General features: G+C 44.3%; 2 protein-coding genes across 3 annotated transcripts; both read right to left on the reverse strand.

Annotated features, from left to right (window-relative positions):
• Nucleotides 1-1,659: 1,659 nt before the first annotated feature.
• On the reverse strand, nucleotides 1,660-9,457 carry LOC133137871 (uncharacterized). The gene is made up of 11 exons (XM_061256268.1): nucleotides 9,431-9,457; nucleotides 6,012-6,119; nucleotides 5,630-5,851; nucleotides 4,970-5,065; nucleotides 4,423-4,555; nucleotides 4,195-4,289; nucleotides 3,816-4,022; nucleotides 3,489-3,587; nucleotides 2,702-2,846; nucleotides 2,181-2,297; nucleotides 1,660-2,025 (listed from the first exon to the last, which is right to left on the reverse strand). Exons 2-11 carry the CDS (start codon nucleotides 6,114-6,116, stop codon nucleotides 1,982-1,984), a joined length of 1,263 nt encoding a protein of 420 aa, XP_061112252.1. The 5' UTR covers nucleotides 6,117-6,119; nucleotides 9,431-9,457; the 3' UTR covers nucleotides 1,660-1,981.
• Nucleotides 9,458-10,975: 1,518 nt separating this feature from the next.
• Nucleotides 10,976-18,402, reverse strand: LOC133137338 (uncharacterized). 2 transcript variants are annotated; one of them, XM_061255555.1, is made up of 11 exons: nucleotides 18,254-18,402; nucleotides 15,880-15,987; nucleotides 15,527-15,730; nucleotides 15,082-15,177; nucleotides 14,836-14,956; nucleotides 14,047-14,414; nucleotides 13,672-13,878; nucleotides 13,377-13,475; nucleotides 12,592-12,736; nucleotides 12,071-12,187; nucleotides 10,976-11,362 (listed from the first exon to the last, which is right to left on the reverse strand). In XM_061255555.1, exons 2-11 carry the CDS (start codon nucleotides 15,982-15,984, stop codon nucleotides 11,319-11,321), a joined length of 1,506 nt encoding a protein of 501 aa, XP_061111539.1. In that variant the 5' UTR covers nucleotides 15,985-15,987; nucleotides 18,254-18,402; the 3' UTR covers nucleotides 10,976-11,318. The 2 variants fall into 2 exon arrangements, with proteins under 2 accessions (XP_061111539.1, XP_061111540.1); XM_061255556.1 differs by having other exon boundaries at nucleotides 15,880-16,007.
• Nucleotides 18,403-19,772: the final 1,370 nt, after the last annotated feature.

Genomic DNA, 19,772 nt, shown 5'->3' on the forward strand with positions numbered 1-19,772 from the left:
ACAAAAAGTAAGCTGTATGCTAGATCAAAAAATAAATCACAAATGAATGACTTGAAAATTAAGAAGCATATTTGCTCCAAGGTAGACACACTGCACCAAATGTACTTTTTCTACTTTTTCAGAACTTGTAAGCTACCTTTAAAAACACATTTTACGATAAATCAAAGGCGCGGATGAAATTACCATGTGTTTATCCCATTTTGAAATGTTACTATAGCCTACCCACAAACATGAGATTCCTCTATACAACAAACTTCTGGGAGCAATATGTTACCAGTGGAAATATTGGAGATAAAGTTTAACGCTAAATGATAGCAGCACTATTTTAGTCTGTGATGATTCTCAGCAATAACCAGGGATACTAACGCAGATATACATTCACTGAGCACTTTATTGGAAGACTATACTAATACTGGATAGGGACTGGATGGCATGGATTCTCTGTTGAAAACATTCCTTTGAGATTCTGTTGACATGATTGCATCACACAATTTCTGCAGATTTTTCAGCTGCACATGCATGCCGTGAATCTCCTGTTCTACCACATCCCAAAGGTGTCCTATTGGATTCAGATCCGGTTACTGGGAAGGCCACTGAAGAACATTGAACTCATTGTTATTTTCATAAAACCAGTTTGAGATTACTTTTGCTTTGTGACATGGTGCATTATAATGCTGGAAATAGCCATTAGAAGATGGGTACATTGTGGCCATGAAGGGATGCACACGGTCAGCAACAACACTAGGCTGTGGCATTCAAGTGATGGTTGATTGGTATTAACGAGCCCATGTGTGCCAAGAAAACATTCCCCACATCTTTACACCACCGCCACCAGCCTGGACTGTTGACACAAGGCAGGTTTGGTCCATGGATTCATGCTGTTGCCGCCAAATTCTGACCCTTTTTACCCTCTGTGCTCACCGTAGTCTGTTTTCTATTTCATTCACCTTCATGCATTTGTTTCATCTGTGTCCCATTGCATGTCTGTGCCTCCCCAGTCCTTATATATACTTTGTTCCTGTCTACTGTCATTGATTAGACCTGTTTCTCGTTTTGTGCTTGTTTAGTTGTGTATTTAAACCCCTTTGTTTCTGTCTTTTGTTGCCAGATTGTCATGAGCCTTTGCCATGCTTTTCTGCTCACCACAATTGTACAGTGGTGGTTATCTGAGCTACCATAGCCTTTCGGTCAGCTCAAACCAGTCTGGCCATTCTCTCATCAGCAAGGCATTTCTGTCTGGTACCATCAATCATGCCATGGTCAAAATTGCTGAGATCACATTTTCTCCCCATTCTGATGGTTGATGTAAACATTAACTAAAGGTCCTGACCGTATCTGCATAATTTTATGCATAGTCAAGCCTTGTTGTGCTTTTTTCTATGAATGTTTTATTTCCTCTGTGATCAAACAATTCATAAATGGTCACAGTGCAGATTCTCAGCTTCTAGAAAAGGGTATTTTTGTACATAGTAGTTTCACCATGTAGTAATTGCAGTCATTTTTATACATAGCCCTGCATTTCAATGTTTGAGACAAATTACTACACAATGCAAAAGCATTGAGAAAAGGCAAGGTCAAAAATCAGTTATCGGAGAGCTGACCATCTCAAAGGATAACAATTTTTGAACACCAGGAATGACAACAGGCTTTAATAAAAAGTCATATAAAACATTGTTTATTATAATGACATAAGGGTGATGATACATGTTTAATAAGAGCAGTATGCCAGCCTATTATGCAGCATTCTGGTCTGCACACAGAACCATGACAGCTTGCCACACTTCCACCGGTCGGCTTCATTTGTAACGAACACGCACACAAACACATCGGCCTACTTTACACTTCACTCAAAAATAGGTAAATGAAAAGGTATATATAACATCAGAACTTGGGGTTCCATTTGGCACAGTGCTGATTGACTCATTCAAGTGAGTGTAATGGTTCGATGGGGGGGGGGGGGGGGGGGGCGTCATTCAGCTTCTCAAACCAGACGAGAGATCAAGGCACTGAGCAGGACCAACAAAACTGAGAAGAGAGGAAAAAGTAAATATGAATAAACCATAAATCAGAAAAAAAAGTAGGGTGGGGGGCTGGGGTTGCTATTGGGGGGTTGCAGGAAATTGTGTGTATACTGAGAGTGTGGTCACATTTCAGGCTGTGGTTAAGGAGCAGTTCCTTACCCAGAGATGTGGGGTGCAAGCCAGCTCCACCATTGCCCCCTGGCAGGTTGCTGGTGCTGTTGGTGAGGTCCAGACTGCTGTTGCTCGCAAGACTAATTACAGGATCCCCAAGGCTTACTGCAGTAAAAACATAAGTAACCCCTTCAGATTCCAGAGGAAATACAACAGGGAACAAGCGCAACTGGGAATCTGGGACATTCGCAGTTTTATGTCCATCTATGCTGTGTTTGAGCGTGTATTTGCTCAGTGTAAGGAGAATGGGTCAGTGGTTTGGTCGGTCCGGACTGTGGGGCAGTGTTTTGTTGGTCAGTAAAGTGGATGAGTATTCGGTTGGTCCGGAGAGTGAGTCAGTGGTTTGGTTGGTCAGGAGAGTAGGTGAGTGTTCAGTTGGGTCAAGAGAGAAGGTCAGTTTTTGGCTGGTAAGGAGAGAGGGTCAGTGGTTTATTGGTAGGGAGAGTGTGTCAGTGTTTGGCTATTGTGCTGGTCAGGAGAGTCGGTCAGTTATGTGGATCGGTGCTTACCACCATCGTATTCCCCTGTGCCAGCAAAGACGTAGAAGGAGGAGTCAGGGGATCGTCTGGCTGTGGCATTCAGCCCCAGTGCAGTGAAGGTGCATCGGATGACAGTTCCATTGAGTGAAGCCAGGGCGTTACCGACAGCTCCCGTCTGAAACACACAGAAAATGCCCAGGACATCAACGATGTGCAGGCACAAAGACCATGTCTCACTTAGAAACCACATGCACTCAGTGACCACTTCATTAGGTAGACCTGTTCAACAGCTTGTTAATGCAAATATCTAATCAGCCAATAATGTAGCAGTGCATAAAAGTATGCAGACATAGCCAGGAGTTTCAGTTGTTCAGACCAAACATCAGAATGGGGTTTGGAAATGTGATCAAAGTGACTTTGACCATGGAATGATTGGTGAGGCCTGTCTTGGTGGTTTGTGTATTTCAGAAATTGCTGATCTCTTGGGATTTTCACACACAACAGTCTCCAGAGTTTACAGAAAATGGTGAGAAAAAAAACCAACTTCCAGTTAAGTGCATGTTCTGGGCAGAATTGCCTTGTTAATTAGAGAAGTTAGAGGAGAATGGTCAATCTGACAGGAAGGCGACAGTAACTTAAATAACCATGTGTTACAACAGTGGTATGCAGAAGAGCATCTCTGAACACACAACACATCAGAAGTGGACCTTGAAGTGGATGGACTTAGCAGCAGGAGACCAATAAGTCCAATAAATACCTAATGAAGTGGTCACTGAGTCGATGTGCAGTGATGGTCAGGCTCTGTGTTAATACTCACCCTGTTGGTCATGGTCAGTGCTCCATTGTCGAAGGAGGCAGTGAAGAACCTGAGGGTATTATTGAACTGTGCGCAGACAAAGGACTCATCACCTCCTCCCTGTAGAGGTATAGAGGGCTTTTCAGACATTTCACAGACTCAAGCGCCTTACTGTGTGTGTGTGTGTGTGTGTGTGTGTGTGTGTGTATGTGTGTGTGTGTGTATATGTGTGTGTGTTTGCGCGGCAGAGAGAGTGAGTTTGGGGTGCTAACTTGCTGGTTATTTGGGAGTGATTGAGTGTGAGGACAGTGTCTGCTTATCGGTGTAGAATGAGTCTATTGTGCGTACCTGAATCATGTCGGGGGACAGAATGAGGACAACGTAGCCGCTGGTGTTTCCACGCAGCTCGAAGGCGATATTGATACCGGAGGGTCTGTTGGTGGTGGCAGTGGCAGCGGAGACAAACAGGCAGTCACCATTTCCGCTGGGATCACAGTCCGCTGGAACCTCCTCGCAAAGCTTCGTCCGGCCACATGTGTCACGAGTTATGGCGGCCTGTCAGTGAGATTTGTCTCGGTAAACTACATCACTGTCAGGCTGACTTAAAAAAAAAAAAAATCTTTACAGAGAAAATCAAGCATCATAACTGCATGATGACCATCCAGAGACACATCTTTTCCTGGCTGGCAGTGGGGACCAGCAGAATGGAGCACAGAGTGAAGCTTACATTGAGAGCTCCCACAGGGATGTTCTGAGATGGCACATTGGTCAGGTCCACACTGCTGTTTCTCATAAGGGTAATTTCAGGATCCCCCAGGACTCCTGCATTAAACAGATATCCCCTTCAGAGTCCTGAAGCAATACAACATAGAACAAAAGCAACTGGGGATCTGTGGGTGTGATGTTTCTTTTGCTTGGTCAGTAGAGTGGGTCAGATATGAGGCTTGTTTCTCACCATTGCTGAACATCCCATTGCCAGCGAAGACGTAGAAGTTTGCTGGCCTGCCTGTGGAATTCGCCAGAAGAGTAAAGGTGCATTGAATCACATTTCCATTGAGTGAGGCCAGGACGTTATTGACTCCTTCAAACTGAAACACAGAAAAGTGCCCGGACATCAACAATACGCAGTCACAAATGAGCTATAGGCTCATTCCAATTGCTTATTTTTCTAATCTTTTTTCTTTTTCTTGCTATTTTCTGACTCCTAGCCCCACCCATCGCGAGAAATGAATGAATGAAAAAGAAATGAAGACGGGGAAAGTGGCAGCACTGATGTTTGTTTTTGCCAAAAGGAAAGATTGGGAGTTCTTAACTTCATTAAGTACACGATTGGAATGTCCTTAAAGATGGTGAATCTTGATTGATATCCGGGTGAGGAGCAAGTAAAATAAAAGGGGACGATGAGTGATCGGGAGTGAGCCGCGTGTGTCTCCCTTTCAGACATCACACATGCCGTGTGGTGAGACTGACCATGTTGGTCAGTTGGCTCTGCTCATACTCACATCCACCACAGTCAGTGATCCGTTGTTGTAGGTCACGGTGAAGAAGCGGCTCATGTTCTGGAACTGTGCGCAGACGACGCCGCTATCGCCCGTTCCCTGCAGAGAGATTTGACATATTTACATCTAGGGGGCGACATTGGCTCGGGCGGTAAGAGGCAGTCGTCTGGCTCGTCGGAGGGTTGCTGGTTCGATCCTGCCCTGGGTGTGTCGAAGTGTCCCTGAGCAAGACACCTAAACCCCAAATGCTCCTCACGAGCTGGTTGGTGCCTTGCATGGCAGCCAATCGCCGTTGGTGTGTGTGTGTGTGTATGAATGAATGAATGAATGGGTGAATGAGAAGCATCAATTGTACAGCGCTTTGGATAAAGGTGCGAAATAAATGCCAACCATTTACCATTTACATATGGTGGACATGAGTCCACAACTTGTGTGTTTGCGTGTGTCTGTCTGTTCATGCATGTCTCTTGTGTTTGTGTTCATGTATGTTATGTTTGAGTGGATGTATTTTTATTTGTGTATGTACCCGTGTGTGTGTGTGTGTGTGTGTGTGTGTGTCAGTCAGAGAAAGAGAATGATTGGGAGTTTGGGCAGGCCTACTTTTTATTGGGAGTGATTGAGTGTGAGGACTATCGGGGTACAATGTGAGCTTGTAGTGCATACCAGAATATTATCAGAGGACAGAAGAAGGACAATGTAGTTTTCGGAGTCTCCGCGCAGCTCATAGTCGATATCGGTGTTGAAGCTCCATCCGGCCCTCGGCATGGCCCTCCATCCGGCAGAGGCAGAGACGAACAGGCAGGTACTGTTGCCGCTGGGGTCACAGTTCACTGGAGTCTCCAAGCAAGTCTTTGTCTGGCCACAGCCGTCACGACTGATGGTGGTCTGTCAGTGACAATTAATCTCTGTAAACCTCATCACCATCATGCTGACTTATCTTTTACGGAGAAATTCAAACAACATTAAAAAAGGTGATCCGGAGACATATATTCTCCTTCTCCTGTCAAGAGAGGGCCAACAGAAAGGAGCATAGAGCCAGACTTACGGTAAGAGCTCCCACAGTGTGGGTGGAGTTCATCAGGCGGCCTTTGGCTGCCAGCACCCAACATCCTATCACCAAGGCAATGGCATAAACCAGTTTGCTGTCCATTTCCTCCAACAGAAGAGAAGAATCTGTGAGCAGTGCAATCATAGGAAGGGTGGGCGGAGTGAGAGTGCGACAAGTTGGAGATGAACAACTCCTACAAGGTGAGCCAATCTCCCGGACAGGTACTGAGATGTGTGGAGCACTCCTGTTGAGCTCACTACTCATTTTGAATTCAGTCACACATCCGGCTGTGTTAAAGTATGTGTAAAATAAAACAAAGTTTTACAGTCTTTTTATTGAGTGCACATGTAGGGGTTTGAGCTGCTTCCTTGCTTGTGACCTGAAAAACCCTCATTTACATTTTACATTTTACATTTACATTTTAGTCATTTGGCAGATGCTTTTAATCCAAATACAAGTGCATGGGTTCTACCATAAGTAAGAGCATCACATCCAGAAACTAGCAAAATACACAGGAAATGCTGTTCTAAACATAGTTGTCATCAGAAGTGCATTTTTTTTTTTTTTTTTGGGGGGGGGTTAGACAAGGATAGGGATATCAGAAAGGAGGGGCAGGGGAAATCAGGAGGGAGGACTAAGGTAGAGTTTGAAAAGGTGGGTTTTGAGTCTGCGTCGAAATAGGGGGAGGGATTCTGCTGTTCTGACAGTGGTAGGCAAGTCAGGAAAACAGGCGTGAACGTGCAGCTCGACCGCCAGGTGCACGTAGAGAGGGAACCGTAAGGCGACCAGAGCTGGCAGACCGGAGTGGTCTAGCTGGGGAGTAGGGAGTGATCAGGGATTGTATGTAAGGTGGGGCAGTCCCCTTAGCAGCCTGAAATGCCAACACTAGGGCCTTGAAACGGATGCGTGCGGCAATAGGAAGCCAGTGGAGGCCAATGAGAAGCGGAGTGACATGAGCCGACCTGGGCTGACTGGTGATCAGGCGGGCTGCTGCATTCTGGACCAGCTGGAGGGGCTTGATGGCACATGCTGGGAGACCGGCTAGGAGGGAGTTGCAGTAATCCAGGCGGGAAATGACGAGCGCCTGGACTAGGAGCTGGGTGGCTTTCTCAGTCAGGAGATGACGGATACGGCGTATATTACACAGAAAGAACCTGCAGGTTCTGGCAGTGGAGGATACTTGTGGAGCCAGGGTGAGGCAGTTATCAAGAGTCACCCAAAGATTCTTTGCCGTACGGGAGGAGGAAACTACAAAGTCCTCAACAGTCAATGAGAGGTCGATTGACGGAGAGGACTTAGCAGGGATGTAGAGAAGCTCAGTTTTGGCAAGGTTCAGGTGATGGGAAGTCATCCACGCAGAGATATCAGCCAAGCAGGCAGAGATCCGTGTGGTGATTTGGGTGTCGGGAGGGAAGGAAATGAAGAGTTGGGTGTCATCAGCGTAGGAATGATAAGAAAAGCCGTGGGAAGAGATAACAGAACCAAGAGACATGGTGTATAGCGAGAAGAGGAGAGGCCCAAGAACCGAGCCCTGCGGGACTCCAGTTCGTAGGGGGTGAGGGTCGGAGACTGCGCCCCTCCAAGTCACCTGGTAGGAGCGACCAGAGAGGTAGGAGGAAAAGCAAGCGAGTGCAGAACCTGTGACACCCATCCCAGACAGCGATGAGAGCAGAATCTCATGGTTGACTGTATCGAAGGCGGCTGACAGGTCGAGGAAGATGAGGACAGAGGAGAGGGATTTTGCTTTAGCAGAGTGGAGTGCCTCAGTGACCGTGAGCAGGGCGGTTTCAGTGGAGTGGCCACTCTTGAAGCCAGACTGGTTGGGGTCATGGAGATTGTTCTGGAGAAGATAAGTGGACAGTTGGGAGCAGACCGCCCGTTCCAGAGTTTTAGCGAGAAAGGGAAGAAGAGAGACAGGCCGGTAGTTGTTCAGGGCAGTAGGTAGGTTTTTTGAGCAGGGGAGTGACTCTGGCCCTCTTCAGGGAAGAGGGCATGGTGCCGGAAGAGAGGGAGGTGTTGATTAGAGAGGAGAGAAAAGGGAGAATGTCATCAGATATAGATTGTAGGAGGGGAGAGGGGAAGGGGTCAAGAGGACAGGTGGTTGGGCGGTGGGAAGTAAGGAGATTACTGATTACTGATTGATTATTTTCCCATCTTATGAATGCAACTAGTACCAGGTTACCTTTCAACATTTCACACCTTTTATGGGCTATCAATTCAGTGTTATTCCTAAAGCATGAATACAGTCTACTTGAGGGAACCACACACAGCGGTCAAACATAGTGTACCTTGACACAAGCCATAGGTAATTAACTCATGGCTAACTTTGATACAAACATGCAAGTGGGATTTCACAAGTACGTAGTCACGGTTTTCTGCCTAAGCCGCTGTTTAAGAAACTGAGTGCAGTACATTTTTATACATGAGGCGTCAGTTTTTAACAAATATCGTTCTATTATTTGCAGATAATGTCTGCATTATTATCTACTCCTTCCACGTCTTCTCAAAACTGAATCCTCTGCATGCACACACATGCTTTTCCAGCCTCACACTCATTTGGGGTCAAGCCACTGGCTCACAGTGAGACACAGTGACCCCAGCTGACTGAAGCCCTGCCATCCCTGGCCCAAGCTACAGTGAATTATCCATTGCTCAGCGGAGCTGCCAGCCACCGTTGGCACTAGCGTCTGGATCCAATACCAGATCTTGTGGCATAAACATTCACTACGACAGTGCCTTTGCCCCTGTTCAATTTGGGTCAAATTGACCCGTTTTTAACTAAATAAAAGAGGAATGACACTTAATAGATGTTTTTCATAACCAGTGACTAAACCAGAGTAATTTTAGCTGTTGTGTTTTGGTTTATTTTTGCTCTTCATCATCTTTATTTCCTTTAAGTCTTTTTGCCTATATGGGCTATGGAATGCCAAAGATGAAAAATAATTTTAATTTTTAAAATCCTTAATTTTTTAAATCTTTAATCTTGTTTAATGTAAAGGTTTCACAGAAAAACATGATTTATACCCCCCATCCATTTATTAGATTGGAGTTCTGTAAACCATTCACCTGCCGTCGGTATATTACCCCCTCTATAGCCAGGTTCCTTCTGAGATTTCTTCCCATTGCCACCATTTGAGGGTTTTGCTCCCCACTCGGGTGTTATTTTTTGTACCTCATGTGCTTGATCTAGCAGTTCAGGCCGGGTGTCTTCCCTTTTTTACACACTCTTACTCTGTAAAGTGTCCTTATGACACGGTTCTGTGAAAAACGCTTTACAAATAAAATTCTATTGATTTGCCCCAGACTTACATTTTCATGTGCTCACAGGTAATTGGAACACAAGGGTTAATGGACAAAGCCACCCTATATAGTTACTACTGGATGAAATCACCCTGTAAAGAAAACACTTTGCCTACCTGTGTTGATTGTTCTTGCTTGTGAGATGGTTGTAAATACACGAAAATGGTGTTTTCAGTGCTGATGTTTGTCTTATAAAGGTCTGTCCAAGGGGGTGACACCAAACTGGAATAACTGGCCCTTAATCTGCCCTTCATTCAATTCTGTCTCGTCATCAACAGGATTTGGCATAACCAGCATTGGGCCTCACCACACAGCTCAGGAATACCAGATAGATTAGCTCACCCTTGTGTTGCTAACTCATAGCAGGGACTTGATTGGTTGGAATCCAGAAACGTATTGGAATAATAACAATGCAACAATTCTTAATAAACCAGGGGGTCTTGTTTGTAAAAATGTTCTTTGATTAAATATATCTTTCGGTAATTTCCAAGGATGTGGATTCCATTTCAATGTTGGGGTGGGGGCGGCAGGTGGTGGTGGTGGTGTAGCACCCCAGCTAACAGAACCACCAACATAATTTTTGGCAACCATTTGATGTTTTCCCCAAAGTTCGGGGTGGGGTATTACTTTCCCCAAATTGTGCTTCCCCTCAATTTCTAAAAATAACTTGTTGGCTCAAGTCGGTTTACAGTGGCGTTTGCACTGGTGACGTATAAATCTGGAATGGAATTCAAAAGTGAACGTGCTTGACGATTAGCCCTTCTTGTGAATGCAACCGATAGAAAAATCTTTGCACCATCTTCATGTTTATTTTAATTTAATTTAAGGGCTGTCCACAGCACAGCAACATACATAGCTATGCCACAATCGGTATTTGGTGGGCCAATGGCAATTGCAAATGCATTTAGAATGATTTTGAAATGGCAAGGTTAAAAAAATCAGTTATTGGAGAGCTGACCAACTCATTCAATCAATCGATCCATTTTTTTTTGCCTTTGTCATGATACAGAGAACCGGCCCCCAAGAGTACGCCAAGGGCAACAGTGGCAAAGAAAAACTCCAGGGCTAACAGGAAGAAACCTTGAACAGAACCGGACTCAGTGGGTGAACCATCTGCTGCTGGTTGACACCAGTGTGAGGCAATAAAAGCTTGTACTAGATTTTTTGCATCATGTAATGATAAACAGCAACCCGAGAGATGTGGTTAAAAAATGAACACCAAGATCTTTGATGGCAGCACTTGAAGTGATGGAAATTCCATCAATGTTAGGCACATGGTCAGATAATTTGCATCTCAGGGACTTGGGTCCCACTACCATTATCTCAGTCTCATCAGGGTTTAGCAAAAAAAAAAGTTATGGGTCATCCATTCCTTTCTGTCTTTAAGACAAGCCTCCATAGTTGACAGATGGACAACCTCATGTTTGACTGACGGATACAACTGGGTGTCGTCTGCATAGCAGTGGAAGTTAATGCCATGTTTGTGAATAACTTGTCCCAGGGGAAGGGCAAGGGCCCAAGCACAAATCCTTGTGGAACGCCATATCTAACCCTGGATTGATATCAGTCTGGTAGGTATGATCTAAACCAAGAGGGAGCCTGTCCACGGAGGCCTACAACTGAAAACATTTTTGAATGCCAAGAATGACAACAGGCTTGAATTAAGTCATACAAAAATACATTGTTTATTATAATGATATAAGGGTGATGATACATGCTTAATAAGAGCAGTATGCCAGCCTATTATGCAGCGTTCTAGTCTGCACACAGAACCATGACAGCTTGCCACACTTCCACCGGTCGGCTTCATTTGTAACAAACACGGACACAAACACATCGGCCTACTTTACACTTTACATACACACTCAAAAATACTCAGCAAAAGAGGTAAATAAAAAGGTATAAACATCAGAACTTGGGGTTCCATTTGGCACAGTGCTGATTGACTCATTCAAGTAAGTGTGATGGTGGGGGGCTGCGGGGGGGGGTGCGTCATTCAGCTCCTCAAACCAGACGAGAGATCAAGGCACTGAGCAGGACCAACAAAACTGAGAAGAGAGGAAAAAGTAAATATGAATAAACCATAAACCAGAAAAAACAGTAGGGTGGGGGGCTGGGGTTGCTATTCACTGACCCATATCCAGCAGGATTCAGATCATGACCTAACATTAAGTGGCACACTAGTTTCAGTTCAGTGTAACAGGTGCTGCTGGCAAGGGCAAGTGCTCAAAGTGATCAAAGGGAGGACTTTTTTTTTCCGTGTCCAGAACTGCTTATTTGCCTGCTATGCATTTATGTAAATTGAGTACACTGGATGAGAAATTTGTTGAGTTGGTGAAAAGTTTCTCTAAATGTTGTGTACTTAAAATCCCTGAAGGATATGCGAGTGTGGGCATGCCCAGAAGTACTGTTTCCTCAAAATCTTCTTCCTCTGCCAATCTGTGGGTCCTCCTATAATTTATGGTTTATTTCCAGAAAAGTGTTCTCCCGAATAGACTCAGCGAAACCCCAGAAATGTGGTTATAGTGTGGGATTTTAAGTACACTACATAAAGAGAAAACTGTACAACTGCAACAACTTTCTCATCCAGGACACTCACAGTCTGCATTCCGGAGCACATAGTGTAAGAATATGACAAGGCAGTACGTTAGGTAGACAATACATATTTTGAGGACTCAGTAGTTTGCAGCAGGAAATTGTGTGTATACTGAGAGTGTGGTCACATATCAGGCTGTGGTTAAGGAGCAGTTCCTTACCCAGAGATGTGGGGTGCAGGCCAGCTCCGCCATTGCCCCCTGGCAGGTTGCTGGTGGTGTTGGTGAGGTCCAGACTGCCGTTGCTCGAAAGCCTAATTACAGGATCCCCAAGGCTTACTGCAGTAAAAACATAAGTAACCCCTTCAGATTCCAGAGGAAATACAACAGGGAACAAGCGCAACTGGGAATCTGGGACATTCGCAGTTTTATGTCCATCTATGTTGTGTTTGAGCGTGTATTTGCTCAGTGTAAGGAGAATGGGTCAGTGGTTTGGTCGGTCCGGACTGTGGGGCAGTGTTTTGTTGGTCAGTAAAGTGGGTGAGTATTTGGTTGGTCCGGAGAGTGAGTCAGTGGTTTGGTTGGTCAGGAGAGTAGGTGAGTGTTCAGTTGGGTCAAGAGAGAAGGTCAGTTTTTGGCTGGTAAGGAGAGAGAGTCAGTGGTTTATTGGTACGGAGAGTGTGTCAGTGTTTGGCTATTGTGCTGGTCAGGAGAGTCGGTCAGTTATGTGGATCGGTGCTTACCACCATCGTATTCCCCTGTGCCAGCAAAGACGTAGAAGGAGGAGTCAGGGGATCGGCTGGCTGTGGCATTCAGCCCCAGTGCAGTGAAGGTGCATCGGATGACAGTTCCATTGAGTGAAGCCAGGGCATTACTGACAGCTCCCGTCTGAAACACACAGAAAATGCCCAGGACATCAACGATGTGCCGGCACAAAGACCATGTCTCACTTAGAAACCACATGCACTCAGTGACCACTTCATTAGGTAGACCTGTTCAACAGCTCATTAATGCAAATATCTAATCAGCCAATAATGTAGCAGTGCATAAAAGTATGCAGACATGGCCAAGAGTTTTAGTTGTTCTGACCAAACATCAGAATGGGGTTTGGAAATGTGATCAAAGTGACTTTGACCATGGAATGATTGGTGAGGCCTGTCTTGGTGGTTTGTGTATTTCAGAAACTGTTGATCTCTTGGGATTTTCACACATAACAGTCTCCCATGTTTACAGAGAATGGTACGAAAAAAGTTGAGTGCAAGTTCTGGATGGAATTGCCTTGTTAATGAGAGAAGTTAGAGGAGAATGGCCAGACAGTTTCAAGCTGACAGGAAGGCGACAGTAACTGAAATAATCATGTGTTACAACAGTGGTATGCAGAAGAGCATCTCTGAACACACAACACATCAGAAGTGGACCTTGAAGTGGATGGGCTTAGCAGCAGGAGACCAATAAGTCCAATAAATACCTAATGAAATGGTCACTGATTCAATGTGCAGTGATGGTCAGGCTCTGTGTTGATACTCACCCTGTTGGTCATGGTCAGTGCTCCATTGTCGAAGGAGGCAGTGAAGAACCTGAGGGTATTATTGAACTGTGCGCAGACAAAGGACTCATCACCTCCTCCCTGTAGAGGTATAGAGGGCTTTTCAGACATTTCACAGACCCAAGAGATTTAATGTGCGTGTGTGTGTTTGTTTCTGTGTGTGTGTGCACGCCAGGGAGAGTGAGAGTTTGGGGTGCTAACTTGCTGGTTATTTGGGAGTGATTGAGTGTGAGGACTGTGTCTGCTTATCAGTGTAGAATGAGTCTATTGTGCGTACCTGATTCATGTCGGGGGACAGAATGAGGGCAACGTAGCCGCTGGTGTTTCCACGCAGCTCGAAGGCGATATTGATGCCGGAGGGTCTGGTGGTGGTGGCAGTGGTGGCGGAGACAAACAGGCAGTTACCATTTCCGCTGGGATCACAGTCCGCTGGAACCTCCTCGCAAAGCTTTGTCTGGCCACAAGCGGCACGACTTATGGCGGCCTGTCAATGACATTTGTCTCGGTAAACAACATCACTGTCAGGCTGACCTATTTTTTTACAGAGAAAATCAAACAGCATTGCAAGCTACTGTATGAAGACCATCCAGAGACACATCTTTTCCTGGCTGGCAGAGGGGGCCAGCAGAATGGAGCACAGAGTGAAGCTTACATTGAGAGCTCCCACAGGGATGGTATTCATGTTCTGCGATGGAGAAGACATGTTGCTGTTGGTCATGTTCTGAGATGTTGAAGACATGTTGCTGTTGGTCATGTTCTGAGATGTTGAAGACATGTTGCTGTTGGTCATGTTCTGAGATGTTGAAGACATGTTGCTGTTGGTCATGTTCTGAGATGTTGAAGACATGTTGCTGTTGGTCATGTTCTGAGATGTTGAAGACATGTTGCTGTTGGTCATGTTCTGAGATGTTGAAGACATGTTGCTGTTGGTCATGTTCTCAGATGTTGAAGGCATATTGGTGCTGATCGGGTCCACACTGCCGTTGCTCCTAAGGGTAATTTCAGGATCCCCCAGGAGTCCTGCAGAAAAAACATAAATATGCCCTTCAGTCTCCTGAGGCACTACAACATCCATCAAGAGCACCTAGGAACCTGTGGCATCCCCCCTGATGTGTCCGTCTGTGCTGTGTGTGTGCTTGTGATGTTGTACTCAATGTTTTTTTGTTCTCAGTGTTTCTATCAATTTCCATTAATGTTATTTTACCGTTATTTTATATATAGTACCTCTTTTACTTGTCTGTTTTTACGTCTGTTGCTTTTCTGTGATGTATTGAATGGCACTGTGTATTCGAAATCTGCTCTGTAAATACTGTTTATTATGGCATTTGGTCAGTGTTTTTGGCTGTTAAGCAGAGTGGGTCAGTGTTGTTGGGCTGGTAAACAGAGTGGGTCAGTGTTTGGCTGTTCAGGAGAGTGGGACAGGTATGGGTTAGATTCTCACCATTGCTGAAGTTCCCATTGCCGGCGAAAATGTAGTGGGAGGCATTCAATCCCAGGACAGTGAAGGTGCATCGGATCACATTTTCATTGAATGAGGCCAGGACATTACTGACCATTATATTCTGAAAGACAGGGAAAACAACCAGGTCATCAACAATATGTAGACACAAAGGCTATATCGCAAAGACATCATACATGCAATGTATTGGTACTGAGCATGTTGCTCAAGCTCTGTCGCCATACTCACATTGTTGAGGGTCAGTGATCCATTGTCAAAGGTCGTGGCGAAAAAGTGCTGTGCGTTTTTGTACTGTGCGCAGACAAAGGCCGCATCTCCCCCTCCCTGAAGAGGCAAAGCGGGCTTTTTACACATTTTACTGACCCAAGAGCCCTAACAGCTACAACCTGTATGTTTGTGTGTGTTACAATTACTTAACTGACACTCCTATCCAAAGCAACTTTGACAGGGGCTAAACTCCCCTGGAGCAATGTGTGGTTATAGGCCTTGCTCAGGGGCTGCAACGATCTCATTGTGTCTACACTAACACTTGAACCACCAAACCATGTGTGTGTGTGTGTGTAAGTGTGTTTGTGTGTGAGAGATTGAGGTTTTGGGCAGACCTGCTGCTTATTGGGAATGATTGAATCTGAGGTCTGGTTATTGGTGTTCAGTGTTAACCTGTAGTGCGTACCTCAGTCTTATCGGAGGACGCAATCATGACAATGTAGTTTTCAGAGTCTCCACGCAGCTCGATGGCAATCTCGGGAGTGAAGTCGGGCCCGTTGGTCCTGGAGCCAGAGACAAACAGGCAGGGACCGTTGCCTTCGGGGTCACAGTCCGCTGGGGTCTCCAAGCAAGTCTTCGTCTGGCCACAGCCGGCACGACCGATGGGGGCCTATCAGTGACATTCATCTCTGTAAACCTCATCATCATCATGCTGACTTTTACAGAGAAAATCAAACAACATTAAGAAGGTCATTCAAAGACGTATATTCTCCTTCTGTCAGAGAGGGCCAACAGAAAGCAGCATAGAGCCAGACTTACGATAAGAGCTCCCACTGGGTGGGTGGAGTTGATCATGAGGCCTTTGGCTGCCAGCACCCAACATCCTATCACCAAGGCAACGGCATAAATCAGTCTGCTGTCCATTTCCTGCAACAGAAGAGGATAATCTGTGAGCAGAGGAATCATAGGTTACGGTGATGAACTTGAAGATGAACGGCTCCTACAAGGTGAGCCAGACAGGTACTGAGATAATTTCCTATGCGGAGCACTACTGTTGAGCTCACTTCTCATTTTCAATCCTGGCTCTGCCCGTGTTAAAGCATGTGTAAAATCAGGGCATATACATTTTACAATCTCATCATTTAGTCCACATGGAGGTTTTCCGGCTGCTTTTGTATTTGTCACCTGAAGAATCTTGTTAGCTGACGTGCATGTAAGAGAGGACAATGTAATAATATATGGCAAGTGCAATAAGACAGTGATTCCTTTGTGTGAGGATCCTGGACAAGTCTACTCTTCACCAGTGAAGAACAGGTTGGTCTTGATCAGGTACAGTACAGCAACACAGAAACACCAGGTAGTTTAGCTCACCCTTTTGCTGCTAACTCACAGCAGGGACTTGATTGGTTAGAATCCATAGATGTACCGGAATAATAATGACAACAATTCTTCCTTAACCAGGAATGTTCTTGGATTTAGAATTTAACGTAATCTTGGGATCATGTCCAAGGACGTAAAGACTGCATTTCAACTTTTGGGTTGTGACAACCAGCTGATTGAAGCCCTACCATCCCTGGCCCGCGCTACAGTGAATGTTGCCCTGTGGAGCATATCTTTTTATTGGATTTTCACAGGGTTACAATGAGTCACTGAACACCAGCTCTGTTGGTTGAAGTTCGAGTAAGTCCGGCTACAAATACAGTTGTGTTCAAATAAATAGCAGTGCGTTAAAAAAAGTGAATAAAGTGCAACTATTTTTTAAAAGCTTTTAGTTCCATATTTCAAATGTAGCGGACACATTACACATTCAATTCCAAATCAAAGCATTAACACATTTTTATCAAGTCTGTATTATTCTTTAGAATATTAATCTGTTCAAAAAAAATGGCAGTCAACATTTTTCTCTGCAAACTCAAACATTACTTTATAAACTGAAGACATTTTTAAAGATTCACTTAACTTTAAATTATTGAACTAGTATTTAGTTGTATGACCATTGTTTTTGATAACTGCTGCGCATCTGTGTTGCATCGAGTCAACCAACTTCTAGCACCTAGAAACAGGTATTTCAGCCCAGGATGAACTACCTACATTTCACAGTTCTTGTGAATTTTTAGGTTTTGCTTCAGAAACTGCATTTTTTATGTCACCCCACCAGTTTTCAATGGGGTTGAGGTCAGGATTGAGCGGGCCAATTGATGTGTTCTTTGCCAAATTTTAACCGATTCTGCACATTCAATTTTTTCAACAATGGTGCAATGGTGCTTTTTTCAACAATGGTGGGGGCTCTTGCTGATAGCTCAGCTTCAATCAAATGTCTCCTGACTGTAACAGCACTTACAGGTAATTGTAGATTATCTTTGATCTTTCTGGAGCTGATGAATGGCTGAATCTATTCTTAAATCCGTTTTAACAGTAGTTGCTTGCTTTCTTCCACTTGTTTCGGGTTTTGGTTGCCATTTTAAAGTATTTGAGATCATTTTAGCTTAGCATCCTATAACTTGCTCCACTTCGTTATACGTTTTCCCCTCTCCAATCAAGTTTTTAATCAAATGACGTTGTTCCTCCGAACAATGTTTGGAACGGCCTATTTTACTTAGCAATTATATATTTTATAACTATGTGTGAAACATTTGCCTCCCTTCTTCCTTAATAAAGGACAATTAATTAATGACACCTGTTTTTTTCACAGAATGAATTCTCTAATTGAGTCAATTACTCAGAACAAGCAGTGTGAATGTCATGACAGTTGGGTACTACATCTACAGATAATATCACTAATAACAGTGGTTATCAGGTTACTGATGTTGTACTGCTATTTTTTTTTACACGACTTGCAGGGCAAGGTATGTGCTAGGACATGGAAAAAAAAACCACATTGAATTGGCATCACAAATAGTTATAAAATATAGACGCAGATATTGATGTTGGTCGGCACACTCCCATGTGAGGGAGTTTTTACCTCATGTAGTTGCTATCTGGGAGTTCAGGCCTGTCCTTTTCCCTTCTTTTTTTTTACATCCTCTGTTACTCTCTAAAGTGTCCTTTTGACATTCTTCTGTGAAAAGCTCTTTACATATTACATGTCATCAAACTTAACAGATAATCAGAACACAATGATTAACAGACAGAGCCAGCCTATATGACAACTGCAGGATGAAAATCCACCAAATTAAGGCAACAGTTTCCCTACCTGGGTGGATTTTTTCTTGCTTGTGAGATGGTGGTAAATCCCTGTGCGTTGAAGATGCGTGCGTCTGCGAAATGCTGTTCTCAGTGCTGATGCTCTACTGTCTCCATCTTATAACGGTTAGTCCTCGGGGTAGGGCGTGTTTGGTTCAGCCCTTTAGGGAAGGATACGGTGTCATTTTTAAGCTGATTACAGTCTTTAAAGGAAATTATTAAACAGGGTGTAGGAAGACATCAAACTGGAATAACTAGCCCTTCATTCAGTTTTGTCTTGTCATCGAGAGTCAGTGGTGCGAACAGCATTGTGCTTTGGAGCACTAGCACCCCCCCCACCCCCGTGACGTGATTGTAATAGTATTTTGCCAGTAATTTCACAAGTAGTCTAGAAAATCAGTGTGTCACATTACCCATTTGGTGTCTTCTACCAAGATATTGACGTAGTTGTATTGTCCTTAGTTTCATCGAGTATTGTTCGTTGGGAATTGTTCATTGGGAAATAAGCACAAGTCTGACCGGCGATAGTCCAAACTTAGCTGTTACTTGGCAGTGCACTTCTGCCAGTTGTTGGTGAGCCAGTGGTCAGTGTATTGTGATCATGGACATTGTACAACAGTGTGCTTCCTAAATTGTAAATGGTTGGAATTTATAGAACGCCTTCATCTAAAGCGCTGTGCAGTTGATGCTTCTCATTCACCCATTCACGCACACACTCTAACGGCTATTGGCTGCCATGCAAGGCACCCACCAGCTCGTCAGGAGCAATTTATCTCCGACTGCCAGACAGGGAACTGGCCTGCTTGGGGAACTGGCTGAAGTGTTTGTTATCCAAAGTCCAAAAGAGTTTGGAGGAGAATGTGATTTTCCTGTTTCCAGAATTGAACAACAGAAAGTAAGCTGTATGCTAGATCAAAAAATAAATTCACAAATGAATGACTTGAAAATTAAGAAGCATATTTGCTCCAAGGTAGACACACTGCACCAAATGTACTTTTTCAGAACTTGTAAGCTACCTTTAAAAACACATTTTACAATAAATCAAAGGCGCGGATGAAATTACCATGTGTGTATCCCATTTTGAAATGTTACTATAGCCTACCCACAAACATGAGATTCCTCTATACAACAAACTTCTGGGAGCAATATGTTACCAGTGGAAATATTGGAGATAAAGTTTAACGCTAAATGATAGCAGCACTATTTTAGTCTGTGATGATTCTCAGCAATAAATGCCAGGGATACTAACGCAGATATACATTCCCTGAGCACTTTATTAGGACTATTCTAATACTGGATAGGGCCTCCCTTTACTCTCAAAACAGATTTTTTGTGGCATGGATTCTATGTTGAAAACATTCCTTTGAGATTCTGTTGACATGATTGCATCACACAATTTCTGCAGATTTTTCAGCTGCACATGCATGCCGTGAATCTCCTGTTCTACCACATCCCAAAGGTGTCCTATTGGATTCAGATCCGGTTACTGGGAAGGCCACTGAAGAACATTGAACTCATTGTTATTTTCA

The sequence above is a fragment of the Conger conger genome, chromosome 9 (genome assembly GCF_963514075.1).
Source record: "Conger conger chromosome 9, fConCon1.1, whole genome shotgun sequence".
Taxonomy (NCBI): domain Eukaryota; kingdom Metazoa; phylum Chordata; class Actinopteri; order Anguilliformes; family Congridae; genus Conger; species Conger conger.